The 18,109-nt window shown below is 40.9% G+C and overlaps 1 protein-coding gene across 1 annotated transcript in view; it reads right to left on the reverse strand.

Moving 5' to 3' along the window:
• The window catches only part of LOC124789108 (proton-coupled amino acid transporter-like protein pathetic), a 109,437-nt gene extending 92,795 nt beyond the window's left edge, over positions 1–16,642 (reverse strand). The window contains exons 1-2 of the mRNA XM_047256396.1: positions 16,567–16,642; positions 6,458–6,550 (exon numbers count right to left, since the gene is read on the reverse strand). Of these exons, the coding sequence (XP_047112352.1) occupies positions 6,458–6,550; positions 16,567–16,634 (161 nt within the window). The 5' untranslated portion in view covers positions 16,635–16,642. The remainder of the gene's footprint in view (positions 1–6,457; positions 6,551–16,566) is intronic.
• Positions 16,643–18,109: the final 1,467 nt, after the last annotated feature.

Below are 18,109 nucleotides of genomic sequence, written 5' to 3' on the forward strand. Positions count from 1 at the left end.
AATTTCACACTTTTCATTATTTAGAGTCAATTGTCATTTTTCTCACCATACGGGTATCTTGTCTAATTCATTTTGCAATTCAGTTTGAGCACCTGATGACTTTACAAGGCGGTAAACGACAGCATCCTCTGGAAACACTCTAAGACGGCTGCTCAGATTGTATCCAAAATAGTTTATTCAGATCAGGAACAGCAGGAGGCCTGTAAGGCTTCCCTGGGGAGCGCCAGATATATTACATCTGTTTTACTCTAAGATTTTCCTTAAGTTATTACGAAATGTGACACGAATCCCATCACACAACTGAGACGATACGGAATAGGTGGGCAATATGATTAGAAGTCGCTTGAGACGAACGGTGACAAAAGCGTTCTGGAAATATACAAATATGGAATCAGTTTGATGTCCCCTGTCAATAGCACTCATCATTTCGTAAGCATAAAGAGCTAGATGTGTTTCACAAGAGCGACATTTTCTGAATCCGTGTTGGAGATTTGTCAAAAATTAGAGTGTATTTAGAACTGTGCAACCTTCCGTAGCGCACGAATGGTGGAAACTGGCAAAAGCTTCAAATGGTGTGCGCTTTTGTCTCTCCATTCCAAACGGTGGGGGTGAACGAGGGAAGAAGAGGGGGGAGGTTGACACGTGCATGGATGGTTCGCTTAGCCGCAAGTCACTTCGCTTACTGCTTTGTTTTGCTACTGCTGGCGGCTGAATAATTAATTTTGTATGACGTGCTGTAATTTGCTTCTCAGTTGGCAGTCTGTCGAATTGGTTTAACGAGAAACTTTTGAAATTCTTGGAGGATTGTCTTGTAGTTTTTTCTTTCCAGTTTAATTAATTACGTCTGTTACACAGACTGATTGAAATGGGAATTAAGTGCAATTTTGAACTATAAAGCAAACGTGAACGAAAATAGTAAGCCGAAGTGATATCTTAATTTCATCCATCCCAAATGATCGTGCAACTGTCTCAACGGCGATTTAAGTGATAACATTACTACACCACTTATTTTATTTATGCGTAAAACGAAGTACTCCAAAAAGTAGTTCTTAACTGAAAGTATCGTAATTTTTTTTAGAATGAAGTGTATAAGTGTATGAGTCGCTCGCTCATACATTCCTGCACTCATACTCTTACAGTCTCACTATGATAGGAAAATTTGAAAAATGGATATCTCGAAAAATTGGACGGTATTGATACACGGTGGTGGTTTTGTAGATCTACTAAAAGATTACCTTCCTTCTTGAACACGTAGAAATTCACACGCATACAGAGTGTTTCGTTCCATTAGTGATAAGATAATATACACATACTATTATTGTATGGATGGTCAAAAAGTTGTGATACAGTCCTAGAAGAGAGAAATACTTCTGAAATGTTTGTGAAAAAATTGTTAGATTCACTGCAGTTAACGGAAACGGAACTTCAGCCATCAATCCTTTCATTAAGTACACATAATATATACAGCTGATACTTAGATGTCCATGTCCCTTCACAAAGAGCTTAAAGGAAATAATTGTTCCCTTACCTCTATGGAAGTAACTCCACACGTAACTCAAATTATGTTTCAGACTTTTTATGCCCTTTCCGTGCAGATTTTGATATTATCTCTCAGGTTCAGGGTGTTTTGCCGAGTTATTGTTTCCATTATATGTATAAAGCTGAAACAATAACTCGGCAGAACACCGGGAATCACACTATTAAGAATATGCTACTATACTGGAATCTCGTACTACCAGCGATGAATGACAAGTTGTCATTAACTGTAGATCTTTAATTTCCTCCTCTTCAGGAACAGAATGAGCGACTGGAGAAATACAGATGATCTTCTGTTATAAATGAATTTATTAAAGTTACCTTCAATGTTATCAACATAAAAAAGTCTCATCTATATCTATATCATACTCAGCATGCCACTATATGTGCGTGGAAGAGGAGTTTTCAGTGTTCATCAATTGCTTTTCTGTTTCACTCTCAAATAGAGCGAGGGAAAAACGACTGTCAATACGGGCCTTATGATGTTGTGTGCTGGCGGCAGTGGAGTTGTTCTACAGTGAGCCCAAGTGCGGATTCTCTAAAATTTATCGATAGTGCTCCTCGAAAAGAACTTCGTCTTCCCTCCACTGATTCTCATTTGAGTTCTCGCAGCTGCTCCGTAATACTTGCTTGCTGATGGAACATACCGGCAACAAATCAAGCAGTTCGCCTCTGAACTGCTTCGACGTCTTCCTTTAATCCGGCCTGGTGCGGATCCCAAACACTCGAACAGTACCCAACAATGGGTCGCACTAGAGTCCCGCATGCGGTCTCCTTTACGGATGGACCACACTTTCCTAAAATTCTCCCGATAAACCGAAGTCGACTATTCGCCTTCCCTACTACAAGTCTTACTTGCTCATTATATTTCATATCGCTTTGCAGCGTTACGCCCAGATATTTAACCGACGCGACCGTGTCAAAATGCGCCCAAATAGTCCTGTATTCCAAAGTTATGGGTTTGTTTTCCCTATTCATCTGCCTTAACTTACATTTCTCTACATTTAGTGCTAGCTGCGATTGATCACAACAGCTAGAAATTCTGTCTAAGTCATCATGTAGGCCTACCCTCCTACAGTCATTTAACGAAGACACCTTACCGTACAACACGGCATAAAATCAGCAAACAACGGAAGATTGCTGATGCACACCCTGTCCGTCAGATCACTTATGAATACAGAAACTAACGGCGGTACTATCACACTTCCCCGGGGCTCACCTGACGATGTCCTTCATTCTGATAAACACTCGCCGTCGAGTACAACAGAAGAGGTCCTAGAATAATATTTTCACTCTGCAACGGAGTGTACGCTGATATGAAACTCCCTGGCAGATTAAAACAGTGTGCCGGACGAGACCCGAACTCGGGACCTTTTCCTTTCGCGGGCAAGTGCTCTACCTACTGAGCTACCCAAGCACGACTCACGCCCCGTCCTCACAGCTTTAATTCAGCCAGTACCTCGTCTCCTACCTTCCAAACTTTACAGAAGCTCTCCTGCAAACCTTGCAGAACTAGCACTCCTGAAAGAAAGGATATTGCGGAGACATGGCTTAGCCACTGCCTGGGGGTTGTTTCTAGAATGAAATTTTCACTCTACAGTGGAGTGTACGCTGATATGAAACTTCCTGGCAGATTAAAACTGTGAGCCGGACCGAGAATCGAACTCGGGACCTTTGCCTTTCGCGGGCAAGTGCTCTACCAACTGAGCTACCCAAGCACGACTCACGACCCGTCCTCACAGCTTTAATTCCGCCAGTACCACGTCTCCTACTTTCCAAACTTTACAGAAGCTCTCCTGCGAACCTTGCACAACTAGCACTCCTGAAAGAAAGGATATTGCGGAGACATGGCTTAGCCACAGCCTGGGGATTGTTTCTAGAATGAAATTTTCACTCTACAGCGGAGTGTACGCTGCAAGGTTCGCAGGAGAGCTTCTGTAAAGTTTGGAAGGTAGGAGACGAGGTACTGGCGGAATTAAAGCTGTGAGGAGGGGGCGTGAGTCGTGCTTGGGTAGCTCAGTTGGTAGCACTTGCCCGCGAAAGGCAAAGGTCCCGAGTTCGAGTCTCGGTCTGGCACACAGATTTAATCTGCCAAGGTAGTTTCAAAAGAGGTTCTGTTACTTAAGACGTCTTCGAGCCACTCACATCCATGGATAAGACATTAAAATTTGTTTAATTTCAGCGTATAAAGTTATTATTATCTGCCTATAAGAAGAATGACAAAATTGGTATTTGAGTGCAAGATTGTAAATGAAATGTAGAAGGGGTTGTCATACTTCTGTTTACAGTCTCTTATTATGTTGTTGTGTTAGTCTTTAGTCCTAAGACTGGTTTGATGCAGCTCTCCGTGCTACTCTACCCTGTGCAAGCTTCTTCGTCTCCCAGTACCTTCAGCAACCTACATCCTTCTGAATCTGCTTAGTGTATTTATTTCTTGGTCTCCCTCTACGATTTTTACCCTCCACCCTGCCCTCAAATACTAAATTGGTGATCCCTTGATGCCTCAGAACATGTCCTACCAACCGATCATCCCTTCTTCTGGTCAAGCTGTGCCACAAACTTCTCTTCTCCCCAATCCTATTCAATACTTCCTCATTAGTTATGTGATCTACCCATCTAATCTTCAGCATTCTTCTGTAGCACCACATTTCAAAAGCTTCTATTCTCTGCTCGTCCAAACTATTCATCGTCCACGTTTCACTTCCATACATGGCCACACTCCATACAAATACTTTCAGAAACGACTTCCTGACACTTAAATCTATAATCGATGTCAAAAAATTTCTCTTCTTCAGAAACGTTTTCCTTGCATTGGCAGTCTACATTTTATAAACTTTCTACTTCGACTGTCATCAGTTATTTTGCTCCCCAAATAGCAAAACTCATTTCCTAACCTAATACCCTCAGCATCAACCGATTTAATTCGACGACATTCCATTATTCTCGTTTTGCTTTTGCTGATGTTCATGTTACATCCTCCTTTCAAGACAATGTCCATTCCGTTCAGCTGCTCTTTCAGGTCCTTTGCTGTCTCTGACAGATTTACAATGCCATCGGTGAACCTCAAAGTCTTTATTTCTTCTCGATGGATTTTAATACCTACTCCGAATTTTTCTTATGTTTTCTTTACTGCTTGCTCAGTATACAGATTGAATAACATCGGTGATAGGCTACAACCGTGTCTCACTCCCTTCCAAACCACTGCTTCCCTTTCATGCCCCTCGACTCTTACAACTGCCATCTGGTTTCTGTACAAATTGTAAATAGCCTTTGCTCCCTGTATTTTACCCCTGCCACCTTTAGAATTTGAAAGAGAGTATTTCAGTCAACATTGTCAAGAGCTTTCTCTAAGTCTACAAATGCTAGAAACGTAGGTTCTACGGAATCCAAACTAATTTTCCCCGACGTCGGCTTCTACCAGTTTTTCCATTCGTCTGTAAAGAATTCGTGTTAGTATTTTGCAGCCGTGGCTTATTAAACTGATAGTTCGATAATTTTCACATCTTTCAGTGCTCTGTCAAACTCTTCACGCAATATCATATCTCCTGTTTCATCTTCATCTGCATCCCCTTCCATTTCCATAATATTGTCTTCACGTACATCACCCTTGTACAGACCCTCTATATACTCCTTCCACCTCTTTGCATTCTCTTCTTTGCTTCGAACTGGGTTTCCATCTGTGCTCTTGACATTCATACAAATGGTTCTCTTTTCTCCAAAAGTCTCTTTAATTTTCCTGTAGGCAGTATCTATTTTACCCCTAGTGAGATATGCCTCTACATCCCTACATTTGTCCTCTAGCCATTCCTGCTTAGCCATTTTGCACTTCCTGTAGATCTCATTTTTGAGACGTTTGTATTCCCTCTTGCCTGCTTCATTTACTGAATTTTTATATTTTCTCCTTTCATCAGTTAAATTCAATTTATCTTCTATTACTCAAGGTTTCTACTAGCCCTCGTCTTTTTACCTACTTGATCCTCTGCTGCCATCTCTATTTCATCCCTCAAAGCTACCCATTCTTCTTCTACTGTATTTCTTTCCCCCATTCCTGTCAATCGTTCCCTAATGTTCTCCCTGAAACTCTCTACAATCTCTGATTATGTCCGTTTATCCAGATCTCATCTCCTTAAATTCCCACCTTTTTGCAGTTCCTTTAGTTTTAATCTACAGTTCATAAGCAATAGATTGTGGTCAGAGTCCACATCTGTCCCTGGAAATGTCTTACAGTTTAAAACCTGGTTCTTAAATCTCTGTCTTACCATGATATAATCTATCTGAAACCTTGGAGTATCTCCAGGTCTCTCCCATGTATACAACCTTCTTTTATGATTCTTGAACCAAGTGTTAGCTACGATTATGTTATGCTCTGTGAAAAATTCTCTTATTTTATTGTCCTGAATATTAAATATTAAAAGTTATGCGTTTTAATAGTGAGCACGCACAGAAGCAACAAGCAGAAATTTACCTAAATTATTAAAATCATCCTCCTTTTTTAAACAACTTTTATAATACATGTCAAAGCAAGAGAGTCGTACAAGAATTACTGAATGTATGACGCACTGAGCTTCATGTTGCGCGACAGAAATCGCTTCTAAGACAATGTCATGCTACTCTCTGTAAATCATTCTTTCACACATTTGTGGCGGCACCCGGTCATAAAATATACAGACAACTGCAACGACTGGATGAAAATAAAAAAAAAAATCCACCAAATCGCTGATGAACGGTTTCTCATTGACTGACAAGAAAGTGGTTGAATAAGAGAAAAAGGAATAGTCTGAGACGTGACCTAACAGGTGCGCTGCACAGTGCGGGCACTGCACGCCAGAGAAACTGATCACACTCAGTAGATCATATGTAAACGAAATTATCACCATCAACGCCTCGCCTGTGTTGACTGTGGAAAGTGAACGACACTCACGAGTTGGGGTGCTCCACATGCCTCTCGGAGAACGGGTCGTAGTCTGAGGCATCCTGCTGTTTCTTCACAGTCGGCTTCGTCGTCAGCTGCACCCTGAAACAAGAGCAGGCTGTGACTAAAAAGCATAAAAGTGCTCCAGGAAAAAGTTAGGTCATGTTTATCGACTAGCGACAGGAAAACCTTTCAGTCGTAGTGTGATGTAATAGGAAAGCATAGGAAACTGATGTCAGAAACTCATGCACAACGAGGAAATTCGAGGACAGTATTCAATCAGTCGTAGGACACGAGACAATTTAATTAAGGAAAGGAGAAAATAAATACGTGGAACAAACGAAGCCGGCAAAAGGGAACACAGATATCTAAGAAATGAAACTGGCGAAAGTACAAAAGCATTAAGCAGGAATGGCTTAAAGTCAAACGTAAAGCTGAATGTGCATCCACGAATGTGGGAAATGTGGATGTTACTTGTAGGAGAATTAAAGCGATCTTTTTATGGGAAAGTGAAGCACTTGTGTGGAAATTTACAGCTCAGAGGTCAATGCAACACTAAGTCAAGAGTGGAATGCTCAGAAGCAGATATATAAGAAGCCTTTACTAGGGTAACAAACTTGTAAACAATTTTATAGAAAGTATATGAAGATTTGAAGGAGGCTATAAGGAGAACTTGAGAACTGGATGACCTAAGACCTAATTTAAAATAAGGCCCCTGGAGTAGATACCACTCCTTCAGAATTACTGAGGTGCTTGGAAGAACATTATTATTATTATTGTTATTATTATTATTCCCAGTTTTACAACATATTTATACTTATTTGGTAACCCAAATTTCTTTGTTACCATCTACATCCAGATCTACATCCATACTCCGCAAGCCACCCGACGGTGTGTGGCGGAGGGTACCTTGAGTACCTCTACCGGTTCTCCCTTCTATTCCAGTCTCGTATTGTTCGTGGAAAGAAGGATTATCGGTATGCTTCTGTGTGGGCTCTAATCTCTCTGATTTTATCCTCATGGTCCCTTCGCGAGATATACGTAGGAGGGAGCAATATACTGCTTGACTCTTCGGTGAAGGTATGTTCTCGAAACTTTAACAAAAACCCGTACCGAGCTACTGAGCGTCTCTCCTGCAGAGTCTTCCACTGGAGTTTATCTATCATCTCCGTAACGCTTTCGCGATTACTAAATGATCCTGTAACGAAGCGCGCTGCTCTCCGTTGGATCTTCTCTATCTCTTCTATCAATCCTATCTGGTACGGATCCCACACTGCTGAGCAGTATTCAAGCGGTGGGCGAACAAGCGTACTGTAACCTACTTCCTTTGTTTTCGGATTGCATTTTCTTAGGATTCTTCCAATGAATCTCAGTCTGGCATCTGCTTTACCGACGATCAACTTTATATGATCATTCCATTTTAAATCACTCCTAATGCGTACTCCCAGATAATTTATGGAATTAACTGCTTCCAGTTGCCGACCTACTATTTTGTAGCTGAATGATAAGGGATCTATCTTTCTATGTATTCACAGTACATTACACTTGTCTACATGGAGATTCAATTGCCATTCCCTGCACCGTGCGTCAATTCGCTGTAGATCCTCCTGCAATTCAGTACAATTTTCCATTGTTACAACCTCTCGATACACCACAGCATCATCCGCAAAAAGCCTCAGTGAACTTCGGATATCATCCAGAAGGTCATTTATGTATATTGTGAATAGCAACGGTCCTATGACACTCCGCTGCGGCACACCTGAAATCACTCTTACTTCGGAAGACTTCTTTCCTTTGAGAATGACATGCTGCGTTCTGTTATCTAGGAACTCTTCAATCCAATCACACAATTGGTCTGATAGTCCATATACTCTTACTTTGTTCATTAAACGACTGTGGGGAACCGTATCGAACGCCTTGCGAAAGTCAAGAAACACGGCATCTACCTGTAAACCCGTGTCTATGGCCCTCTGAGTCTCGTGGACGTGGCCCGTTGTCTCAGCCTTTCTTCCTTGGCAGTCTCTCGTCTGAAATCCTTGTCCCATATCCATACCACATGAGTCGTTTTTCTTCCACAAAATAACAGTATTTGTTACATCCATTTTCTTCCTGATGACTTTATTTCTTTCCTCTTTTTCCACTTGGATACGCCTGCAGACCGTCTCCAAAAGTCCATCTCAGCTGCCATCAATATTCTTATTAATTTCGATTTCACTGTTGATAGGAGGGGTGCTGATAAGTCCTTAGATTTTCCTAGTTGTAATGAATTTAGATTCATTCTCATTTGTTTTGACATTGAGGTTTGCTATTTACATTAAATGTGATCGTAATTACGTACCAGTAACATTGGGTTTAATTTTTCTGTGCAGGTTTGAGTTAACATGTCGCTAGCAAATAGAGAATTGTGCTGCGATCATGTATCCTTTTCTGAAAGAGAACACAGCCAAAGAAATTTATGATGATGCGTCTGATATATTGGCTGATAGCTCCTCCTCCTTTTTCACTATAAAGAACTTCAGCACTGAAGGTGAAAAGCGTCCTGGGAGCCCAGCTCACCAATTCCATAAACCGTGGATGCTGTTCACCCCATGATCCTGGATGGTAAGAGTATAACTGCTAAAATGATAACAGAGGCCTTGGGCATATGCCGAGAACGTGTCCATCAAATTATTCAAGAGATTTTGGACATGAGAAAGCTCTCAGCCAAACGGGTTCCCAAATGTCTCAATGCAGACCAAAAGCGTGAACGAATGATTGGTTCACAGTCCATTGTGGTCCAATTTCGCAGGGATTCTATGGGATTTTTGGATCGTTTCGACACCATGGATGAAACATCGATGTACATTTATAATCCAGAGACCGAAGAACACTCCGTGGTTCTCCACGTCCAAAGAAGTTCAAGACATAAAGATCACCGTCTTTTGACGTAAAGGTGCAATACTACTTATTGATTACTTAGAACGTGGTAAAGCCATTGCGGCAAGGCACTGTGTTCATCTTGTCGGAAAAATGAAGTAAGAACTGGCCTCCAAACGTCGAGTACTGTTGACAAAAGAAATATTGTTTCTGTAAAGCAATGCCCTTCCTCACATGGGGCCATCACGCAGCAAAAATTGGCAGGGCTTCACTTTGAAATTCTCTTTAAATATCGTGCTTATTTGCCTGACTTGGTCCTCTCCCCGCCCCCCCCTCCCGCCCCGCTCAAGACTATTATCTGCTCCCAAACATCGAGAAATATCTCAATGGGAAACGGTTTCTGAACATTGAGTAAGTCAGAAAGGCAGTCGATGAGTCTGTTGCAGCATAATAGGAAATTTTTGTTTTAGGTGTGTTAAAGAAGCTGGACCAAATATATCATAAATGTATTGAGCTCAAGGAGGAATATGTAAATTAAATACAATTTTTCAAACCTGTAACATCATTTTTCTTTATAAAGCCAATTACCTATCAGAATCCCGTCGTAGTTCTGATCTGTATGTGTCATGATGCTTCCAACAATTGTTTTGAATTTTTTAAATTTATTTCCTTTCTAAACTCTTCGCCCCATAAAATCCCACTTAATGTTCTAATAGTGAACTTTTTAACATTTATTCTTGAACTAATTTCCTTATCTAGTTTATGATCGCGTGTGATTGTTACTGATAGACATTTGTACTCTTCAGTATGTGTAATTGTCCCCGTGATCTCTTTCAGTGTCAAATCATGATTTGTTTCGTTTTATGCATGTTGACTTGAAGGCCCCATTTTTATACTCCTCTATTAATTTCCTGAGAAAATATTCAATGTCTTCTTCATCTGGCGCCAAGATGAGACAGGCGAAATACCCACAGACTTCAATACGAGTATAGCAGTTCATATTTCAGAGTAAGCAGGGGCTGACATGTGTGAATAATAGGGAACCACAAGTTTTATAAGTCACTGTTGCAAAATACTAACACGAATTATTTACAGAAGAATGGGAAAACTGACGCTACGATTTATCGTAGAAGCTAGGTTGAAGAAAGGTAAACCTGTGTTTATAGCATTTCTTGATTTAAGTAAAGTTTTAGACGTCATTCCGAGGAATTCACTCTTTGGTATTATGAAGGCAGCAGGGATAAAATACATGGAGCGAAAAGTTATAACCAGTACAGAAACCTAATTGAAGTTTTTTTTTTCTTTTTTTTTTTGTCATGTGGCCCGCAGTGCAAAATGTGTCTTTCAGTGACATGAAGACGGTCATAATATACCACTTACACTGCTCTTTATTTGCTTTCTATTGCGTAAATCACAAAGAGTTTTCTTCAGCATAGAGTAAGGTGATTAAACTCATGGTATAGTCATATGTGAATATACACATGGTGGTAGCATAGCGTATACAAATTGTAAATGGGCACTGCATTGGCGAAGTTGTAATTTGTACTCAGGTGATTCATGTGAAAAGGTTTCCGACGTGACTTAACAGACTCTGAACGCGGAATGAAAGTTAGAACTAGACGCATGGGACATTCCTATCTGGAAATCATTAGAGAATTCAAAATTCCAAAACCAACAGTGGCAAGAGTGTGCCGAGAATACCAAATTTCAGGCATTATCTCCCTCCACGGACAAAGGAGTGGCCGACGACCGAAATCAGTGGCGATTTTGTGGAGTTGTCAGTGTTAACAGACAAGCAAGACTGCGTGCAATAACCGCAGAAATCAATGTGGGACAACGAGGAACGTATCCGTTAGGACAGCGCTGCAGAATTTTGCGTTACTGGGCTGTGACAGCACACGACCGACGCGACTGCCGTTGCTAACAGCGCGACGTCGTCTGCAATGCCTATCCTAGATTCGTGACCACATAGCTTGGACCCTGGATGGCTCAAAACCGTAGCCCGATCAGTTGAGTACCGATTTAAGTTGGTAAGAATTGATGGTATGGTTCGAGCGAGGCACAGACCCCACGAATCCATAGAACCATGTTGTCAACAAGGCACTGTCCAAGCTACTGGTTGCTCCCGATGGTGTAAGCTGTGTTTACATGGAATGTAACTATCATCGATTGGAAATAGTTATTTTCGGTTATTTGGAGTCTATTTGCCGTCATTCATGGGCTTCATGTTCCCAAGTAACTATGGAATTATCATAAGGTGTAGGCTTTCACGGCCTGCGTCTTCATTAGTTAAAAATTCTGGGCTGTGAGGCTGAGGTCGGTCTATAAACTTCTTCTTCCTGATGTTTTCAAAAAAATGGCTCTGAGCACTATGGGACTTAACATCTATGGTCATCAGTCCCCTAGAACTTAGAACTACTTAAACCTAACTAACCTAAGGACAGCACACAACACCCAGCCATCACGAGGCAGAGAAAATCCCTGACCCCGCCGGGAATCGAACCCGGGAACCCGGGCGTGGGAAGCGAGAACGCTACCGTACGACCACGAGATGCGGGCCTTGATGTTTTCACTGTGTGCTATACGCAGTACACAGTGAAAGATTTGCAGCATATTTTTAAAATTGTACATTCATTTGCTTTTTTTCATTCCAAAGTATTGGTAAAGAGAATGAGATTTCACTGCCTTTCGCTGGCAAGTGCTCTACCAACTGAGCTACCGAAGCACGAATCACGCCCGGTACTCACAGCTTTACTTCTGCCAGTACCTTGTCTCCTACCTTCCAAACTTTATTGGTAAAGAATTTTTCTAGTGAATAAACACAAACATTCTGTTCTGTAAGAAGTAATTTCTACGAAATCGTTAAAATGTAATTTTTGTTTCACTGTGTACTTCTCTCACCCACTCGTAACTACTGCTACCTATATCTGTTTAAAACTACTTACTGAAGTCAAGCCTTATCCACTCTCTGCAGGTTTTACCCCGCACACTTCCCTCCATTAACAAGCTGACTATTACTTGATGCCTCAAGATGTTTGCTATCTAGCGATCCTTTCTTCTTCCTGACGTTTCGTTGCCAACTGCACCGTAGTGGTCGAGCGGTTCTAGGCGCTTCAGTCCGGAACCACGCGACCGTTACGGTCGCAGGTTCGAATCCTGCCTCGGGCATGGATGTGTGTGATGTCCTAGGTTGTTTAAGTAGTTCTAAGTTCTAGGGGACATGACCTCAGAAGTTAAGTCCCATAGTGCTCAGAGCCATTTGAACCATTTTTGTTTCCCAACTGCAGAGAACGTCTTCCGAGGTGAGTCAATGAGCACGTGACACTGGCAATAAAACTAACAAAATTCATTGGACACTGGACATTGAATGTAGTCTTTCGGTAGCTATAGGCAAAACTGAAGGCAGAATAATCAGTGTCCTTTGTGATACACAAACTGGATCTTCTGCATATGAGAACACAAAACCTGTTTATTATTTTACTTTCTAGATGGTACGAGACCAAATATTTCTCACCGTCATCTATTTCTTCAACACTTTAGCTAAAAAGAAAAAAAATGGGATTTTTACCTAAATACAATCACCTATCACAACACACCAGTTCGAATTAAGAAGATGTAGTGATCAACTGCTCTCTGATTCATCAGATGAGACAATTTTAAATCCTTGTTCATCAGTTTTACTTTATGCCCCCTTATTTTCACATTAGCTTGTTGATCTCATAGCACTTCTTTTCTCTTTTCCTTCTAACTTTACCCTTTTCCTTGAAGTTTTTTCTTTAATAGTCGCCTTCTCAGGTGCTGAGGTCAGTATGATGCCTCTCCGTTTTGAGTATGTAGTTGTTTTTCCACGAGGATCTTTACGGAACTCACGAAACTCCTCCAGTGAGATACATGATTTGCTAGTGTTAGGGTGATCAATGTAGAAAGTTCAGCTGACTGCATCAACATTTTACATGTCATCTTTCTAAGTGCTTGGAGGGGTCACACATCCCTCTGTATCCAATGGCTCTGCTGGATTAGGAACACCGTTTAATTTAGAGACTGGTCTGAAACCGCAGACATAACGAAATTGAACTTATCGAAGATGATCACATTAAACGGATAAATTCCACTTTTTCTAAGACCAAAAGCTACATTTGTCGGTGTGACTGCCTTAAGAGAACTTTCACTAGCATATTCTGCAACTTCACAAATCGTCATAGGCCTGAATTTCCCAGCATCCACGGGTCTACACTGTCTCACTGTGTACTGTACACAAGTGTTTCACTGTGTGCTGAAGACATCATAAGCTACAAGACTGGTTAAGATTCATATCTGTACATCTAAAACTGGTCAGTATATAGCTACTACTGTACATTGATCACAAAATAGCAAATTCCTCTTAGCTGCATGTATTATGCAAAATATTAAACTTATAAATAGAAGATAATTGTAATTCTGACTACAAGACACATACAATAACAAATAAAGGGAATATAGCTCTCCAAATTTTCCACCGTCACAGTCAAAAATGTCTCTGATAAAGGTCAACATTTAGTGATATCAGTATTATTAGGAACAGTTCAAACTGAATATTCCTCTGTGCACCATGTTTAATTGTGTACTACTCTCCTTTAGTTATGTGGAGATTAAGAGACTTGTACAGGATGAACGAGCATGGAGAGATGCCTAAAAGCAATTTCCAGACTGAAGACCACAATAATAACAATTATGGGAAAGAAACACTGTCACTTTGTTTAAAAAAATGAGGATGAACCACACTTCAAAAGAATATCGGTCTGGTGACTGTAGCACATCAGCGTCCTGCAACAAGGATCTGCGACAGTCGAATACTACTCAAGAGGTCAACAAAAAAATTGAAATCCAATGAGATGCACATGGACGTTGCCAAGCTGTGATTGATGAATCTGCTGTAGACAACTGACTAATTGCTCTTCGTCACCTATGTATTTCAATTTTATATTACATAAAATCGAACTCACTTTGTTCAGATGTTTTAAATAGCCAAATACTGCGTAGAAGCTATAAAGTAAAACTTTTACATACTATATGTAAAATTAATTTAACGCAGTGTTAAATTATATATATATATATATATATATATATATATATATATATATATATATATATATATTCCATTAATACTAACATTCTGAGAGAGATAAAATGTAATAGTAATTGCGAAATCAACATGACAAATGCAGAAAATTATGTGTGACACAAATATCGATCGTTTCCGATTATTTTACGTCCCACTCCTTTATCACGCCTTGGTTCACTCCAAGCAGTGCTAAGGCTGTCTGATCGACAAAATCCTTTTTCTTGGATAATAAGATATATGTGTACATGTTTTATCGTACCAATGAACCCAACAAGCGACCTGATTTAGCTACGGTTGAGCATATGTAATCGTTTTATATGTCATATCCAGACAAACTGTTACACCAAGGCATTTGGATGTGTTGACTGATTCCATTTGCGACTCATTGATATTATAGGTTACAGCAATTCTGCGTTTTGTGAAGTCCAAAATTTTTCGTTTCTGTGTATTTACACAAAGTTGCCAATCAGTTTGCAGCTGGAAATATCATCACGCTTTGCCATCACATTTGAGCCAATATTTTAGATCGTACTTCTTTTACTTTCCTCAAAATGTTAGGCCTCTTGACCTGTTACGATCTCGTCGAGAAGTTTTCCTGCCATCTTTTCTTTGGTGGACCTAGCGATCGTATACCACTGAGGTGGTAGTGGAGCATGGATTTTAGGATCATCTTTAACCTCATTCGTCGTTCATGCTTTCTCCTCTAGTTTTAGTAGTTCTGTATGTAACATGTGAGGGGTTCCATTTTAACTCCGTCCAGCTTATCTTCGTTTCTCTTCTGATCCCATTTCGTCTCAAGAATTTCATTTCACAAGCAGTTAGTCTTTGAGCATCTTTTGCCTTTAATATTTCGTTGCTGTAGCATAGAAAGTTCTTATAATTCTGTATTCTGATGTGTTTCTGGACTATGGAAGGTTTCATTATATTGTTAATGACTGCCATTGCTGCTTTACACCTGGTAGCTTTTTCAGGTAGGTGCGTTTCTTCCACAAAGGATAGTCTATATGTGGATGTGCTCACTTCTTCTGGAATTCTATTTGTCAATAGGCTCTTGCTTTGCACTAGGTATCTTCGACAGAAGACCATACTTTTGCCTTTGAGAAGTTACTCTCCGTGCCGTATTTCTCGGATACAATCTGTTAACAGGATACAGATCGTTGCGTGTCACCCTACGAAACTGCCACAAGAGCTAAATCATCTGCAAAAAAATAAAGCACCTAGATTTGTGTTTCTGTTGGATTGAATGAAGCCGCCTCTCATTTGTCTTCATTCTTGGATAATTTTGTTCATATCCGTACTAATATTATGTCTGTTACGTTTTCACGACTAAATCGCTGAACCGCTTTGAATGAAATTTGGTAGGGGCATAGCCTGAATTCCGAGAAAGAATGTAACCTAATTTAGTAAGTAAACGTCAACAAATATTCCATTTACTTAACTGCCTTGGCCACTGATTTTCAAGACGTCATCATCGATATTTTCGGAAACCTACGCTCTTTAGCATGGATGAGGTAATCCTGTTTCTGATACCGGATACCAGCATTACGTTTAGGCTGAAAATAAGTACTAGAAATCCACAACACCCGGATGTCAACGATACGCGTCGTAATACATTTTCTTAATATATTTCAATATGAACTGGACAGCAACAAAGGTTATTGAATGTAGTCTTTCGTTGTAATTTCCCAGTGTTGTAAATTGTTGAGTTTACCAAGGCGGTTATTTTCAAAATTGTATCTCGTACTTCTGTTTTCATTAGCCTTTGATGCTAGCTGCTGGTGTCAAGTCACGTATTTCTATTATGATTTATGATGGGCACATCCGTCTCCAGGGACGGACAGAAATTAGAGGAAGATGTATACCGACGCACTGTGACCAGTGTCAGTTCTCGGGTAACGAACAGATGCACGTGAGTAATCTTGTGGAGATACGAGTCCATTAGATCGGTGCTACAGTGGCGTAAGCAAGCCTGATCGGTAGAGTTGGCTGTTCCGTATACGGACAGCTGCACTGAGGATGTTCGCAAGGTGCAGAAGGAAGTAACACCGATTCACGAGGTGTACATCGCAGAGTCTGAAAGTGAAGTTCACTTCTTATCCGTGGACGCCAAGTGAAACAGAAAAGCATGGAGCAAATATACATCGGCCGACACTGTACTCACGTGGAGGAGAAGTTGTCAGCTGAGGTCGGCGGTCCGGTGTCGATTACCCTTCCTTGATCGACCCCCATGCTTGAAGTCAACAACCTGAAACAGCAGGAAATGCAGAATTTTTACGAGCGGGGAAAATTCGTTCATACTCGATTCTATCAGAAAGTAAGCTAGTTAGTGCAGATGTATCTTTGTATTAGTCGCCGTCGGTGGTTCAGTGTGGAACGTCTTCTGCAAGTGGACCAAAACGCAAAATACTGATCAGTATGGGAAGCTTACGAATTATGTCTTGCATACAAGTAAAGTGTTTCTTTATCAGATTAGAAGTGAAGTTTCTCAGGGAGCCTGCGACCATATTGGACACTAAATGGTAAAACACTTGTCTACTAGACAATATAATTTTTTTTACTTATTTATCATCTAACTACGGTCCGCGGCTCGTGGTCTTGCGGTAGCGTTCTCGCTTCCCCCGCACGGGGTCCCGGGTTCGATTCCAGGCGGGGTCAGGGATTTTCTCTGCCTAGAGATGACTGGGTGTTGTGTGTCTTTCATCATCATTTCATTCTCATTCACTCGCAAGTCGCCGTAGTGGCGTTCAAAAACTATGGGGGGCGGCCGAACCGCCCCGCGAGGGGTCTCCCGGCCACCAATGCCATACGCTCATTATTATTATTATTATTATCTAACTACGCGTTTCGGGATAACATCATCATCAGATCTGTCAAAAACGACACAAAGTACCTTGTTGCCTCCAGCTTCATTCCCTAGTGCAGCTAACTCGGCAGCCACACTCGTTGGAAATATATTAGGCCTCGTAGCTACAAATAGGCGGGACCTCATCAACAGAGTCAGATAGACACAGGGATTAGCGATCATGATGTCATTATAGCATCTACGATTACGAAAATTAATAAATCAGTCAAGAAGGCTAGGAGGATGTTTCTGCTAGATACAGCGGACAAATAGTTATTAGCGTCTTACTTAGACAGTGAATTGTCATCACTTAGTACCGGTAAATGAATATGGAGGAAGTATGAGCAAAGTTTAAGCAGATTGTGAATCGTGGTCTGAAGAGGTAAGTCCATAGTAAGTGGATAAAGGATGGAGAAGACATACCTTGGTTTAATAACGAAATTCGTAAGATGCTGAGGAGGCAGAGGCTGTTGCACTCTATGTTCAAATGGGGACGCAGAAACGACGACAGTCGAAGGTTACTAGAGATGTATGCCTCTGTGAAAAGATCTATGTGCGAAGCATTCAACAACTACCACCGCCACACCTTAGCAAAAGATTTGGCAGAGAACCCGAGAAAATTCAGGTCGTATGTAAAATCGCTAAGCGGGTCTAAGGTTTCTATTCAGTCCCTTGTTGACCAATGTGGTGTGGCAGTTGAAGACAGCGAAACGAAACCCGAAATTTAAATTTCACGTTCAAGAAATAGTTCACGCAGGACAACCGTGAAAACAGTCCTTCATTTGAACGTTGGACAGACTCCCGTATGGGCGACATAGAAATAAGGATACCTGGCGTAGAGAAGCAACTTTTGTGAGCGCGA

The sequence above is a fragment of the Schistocerca piceifrons genome, chromosome 3 (genome assembly GCF_021461385.2).
Source record: "Schistocerca piceifrons isolate TAMUIC-IGC-003096 chromosome 3, iqSchPice1.1, whole genome shotgun sequence".
Lineage (NCBI taxonomy): Eukaryota > Metazoa > Arthropoda > Insecta > Orthoptera > Acrididae > Schistocerca > Schistocerca piceifrons.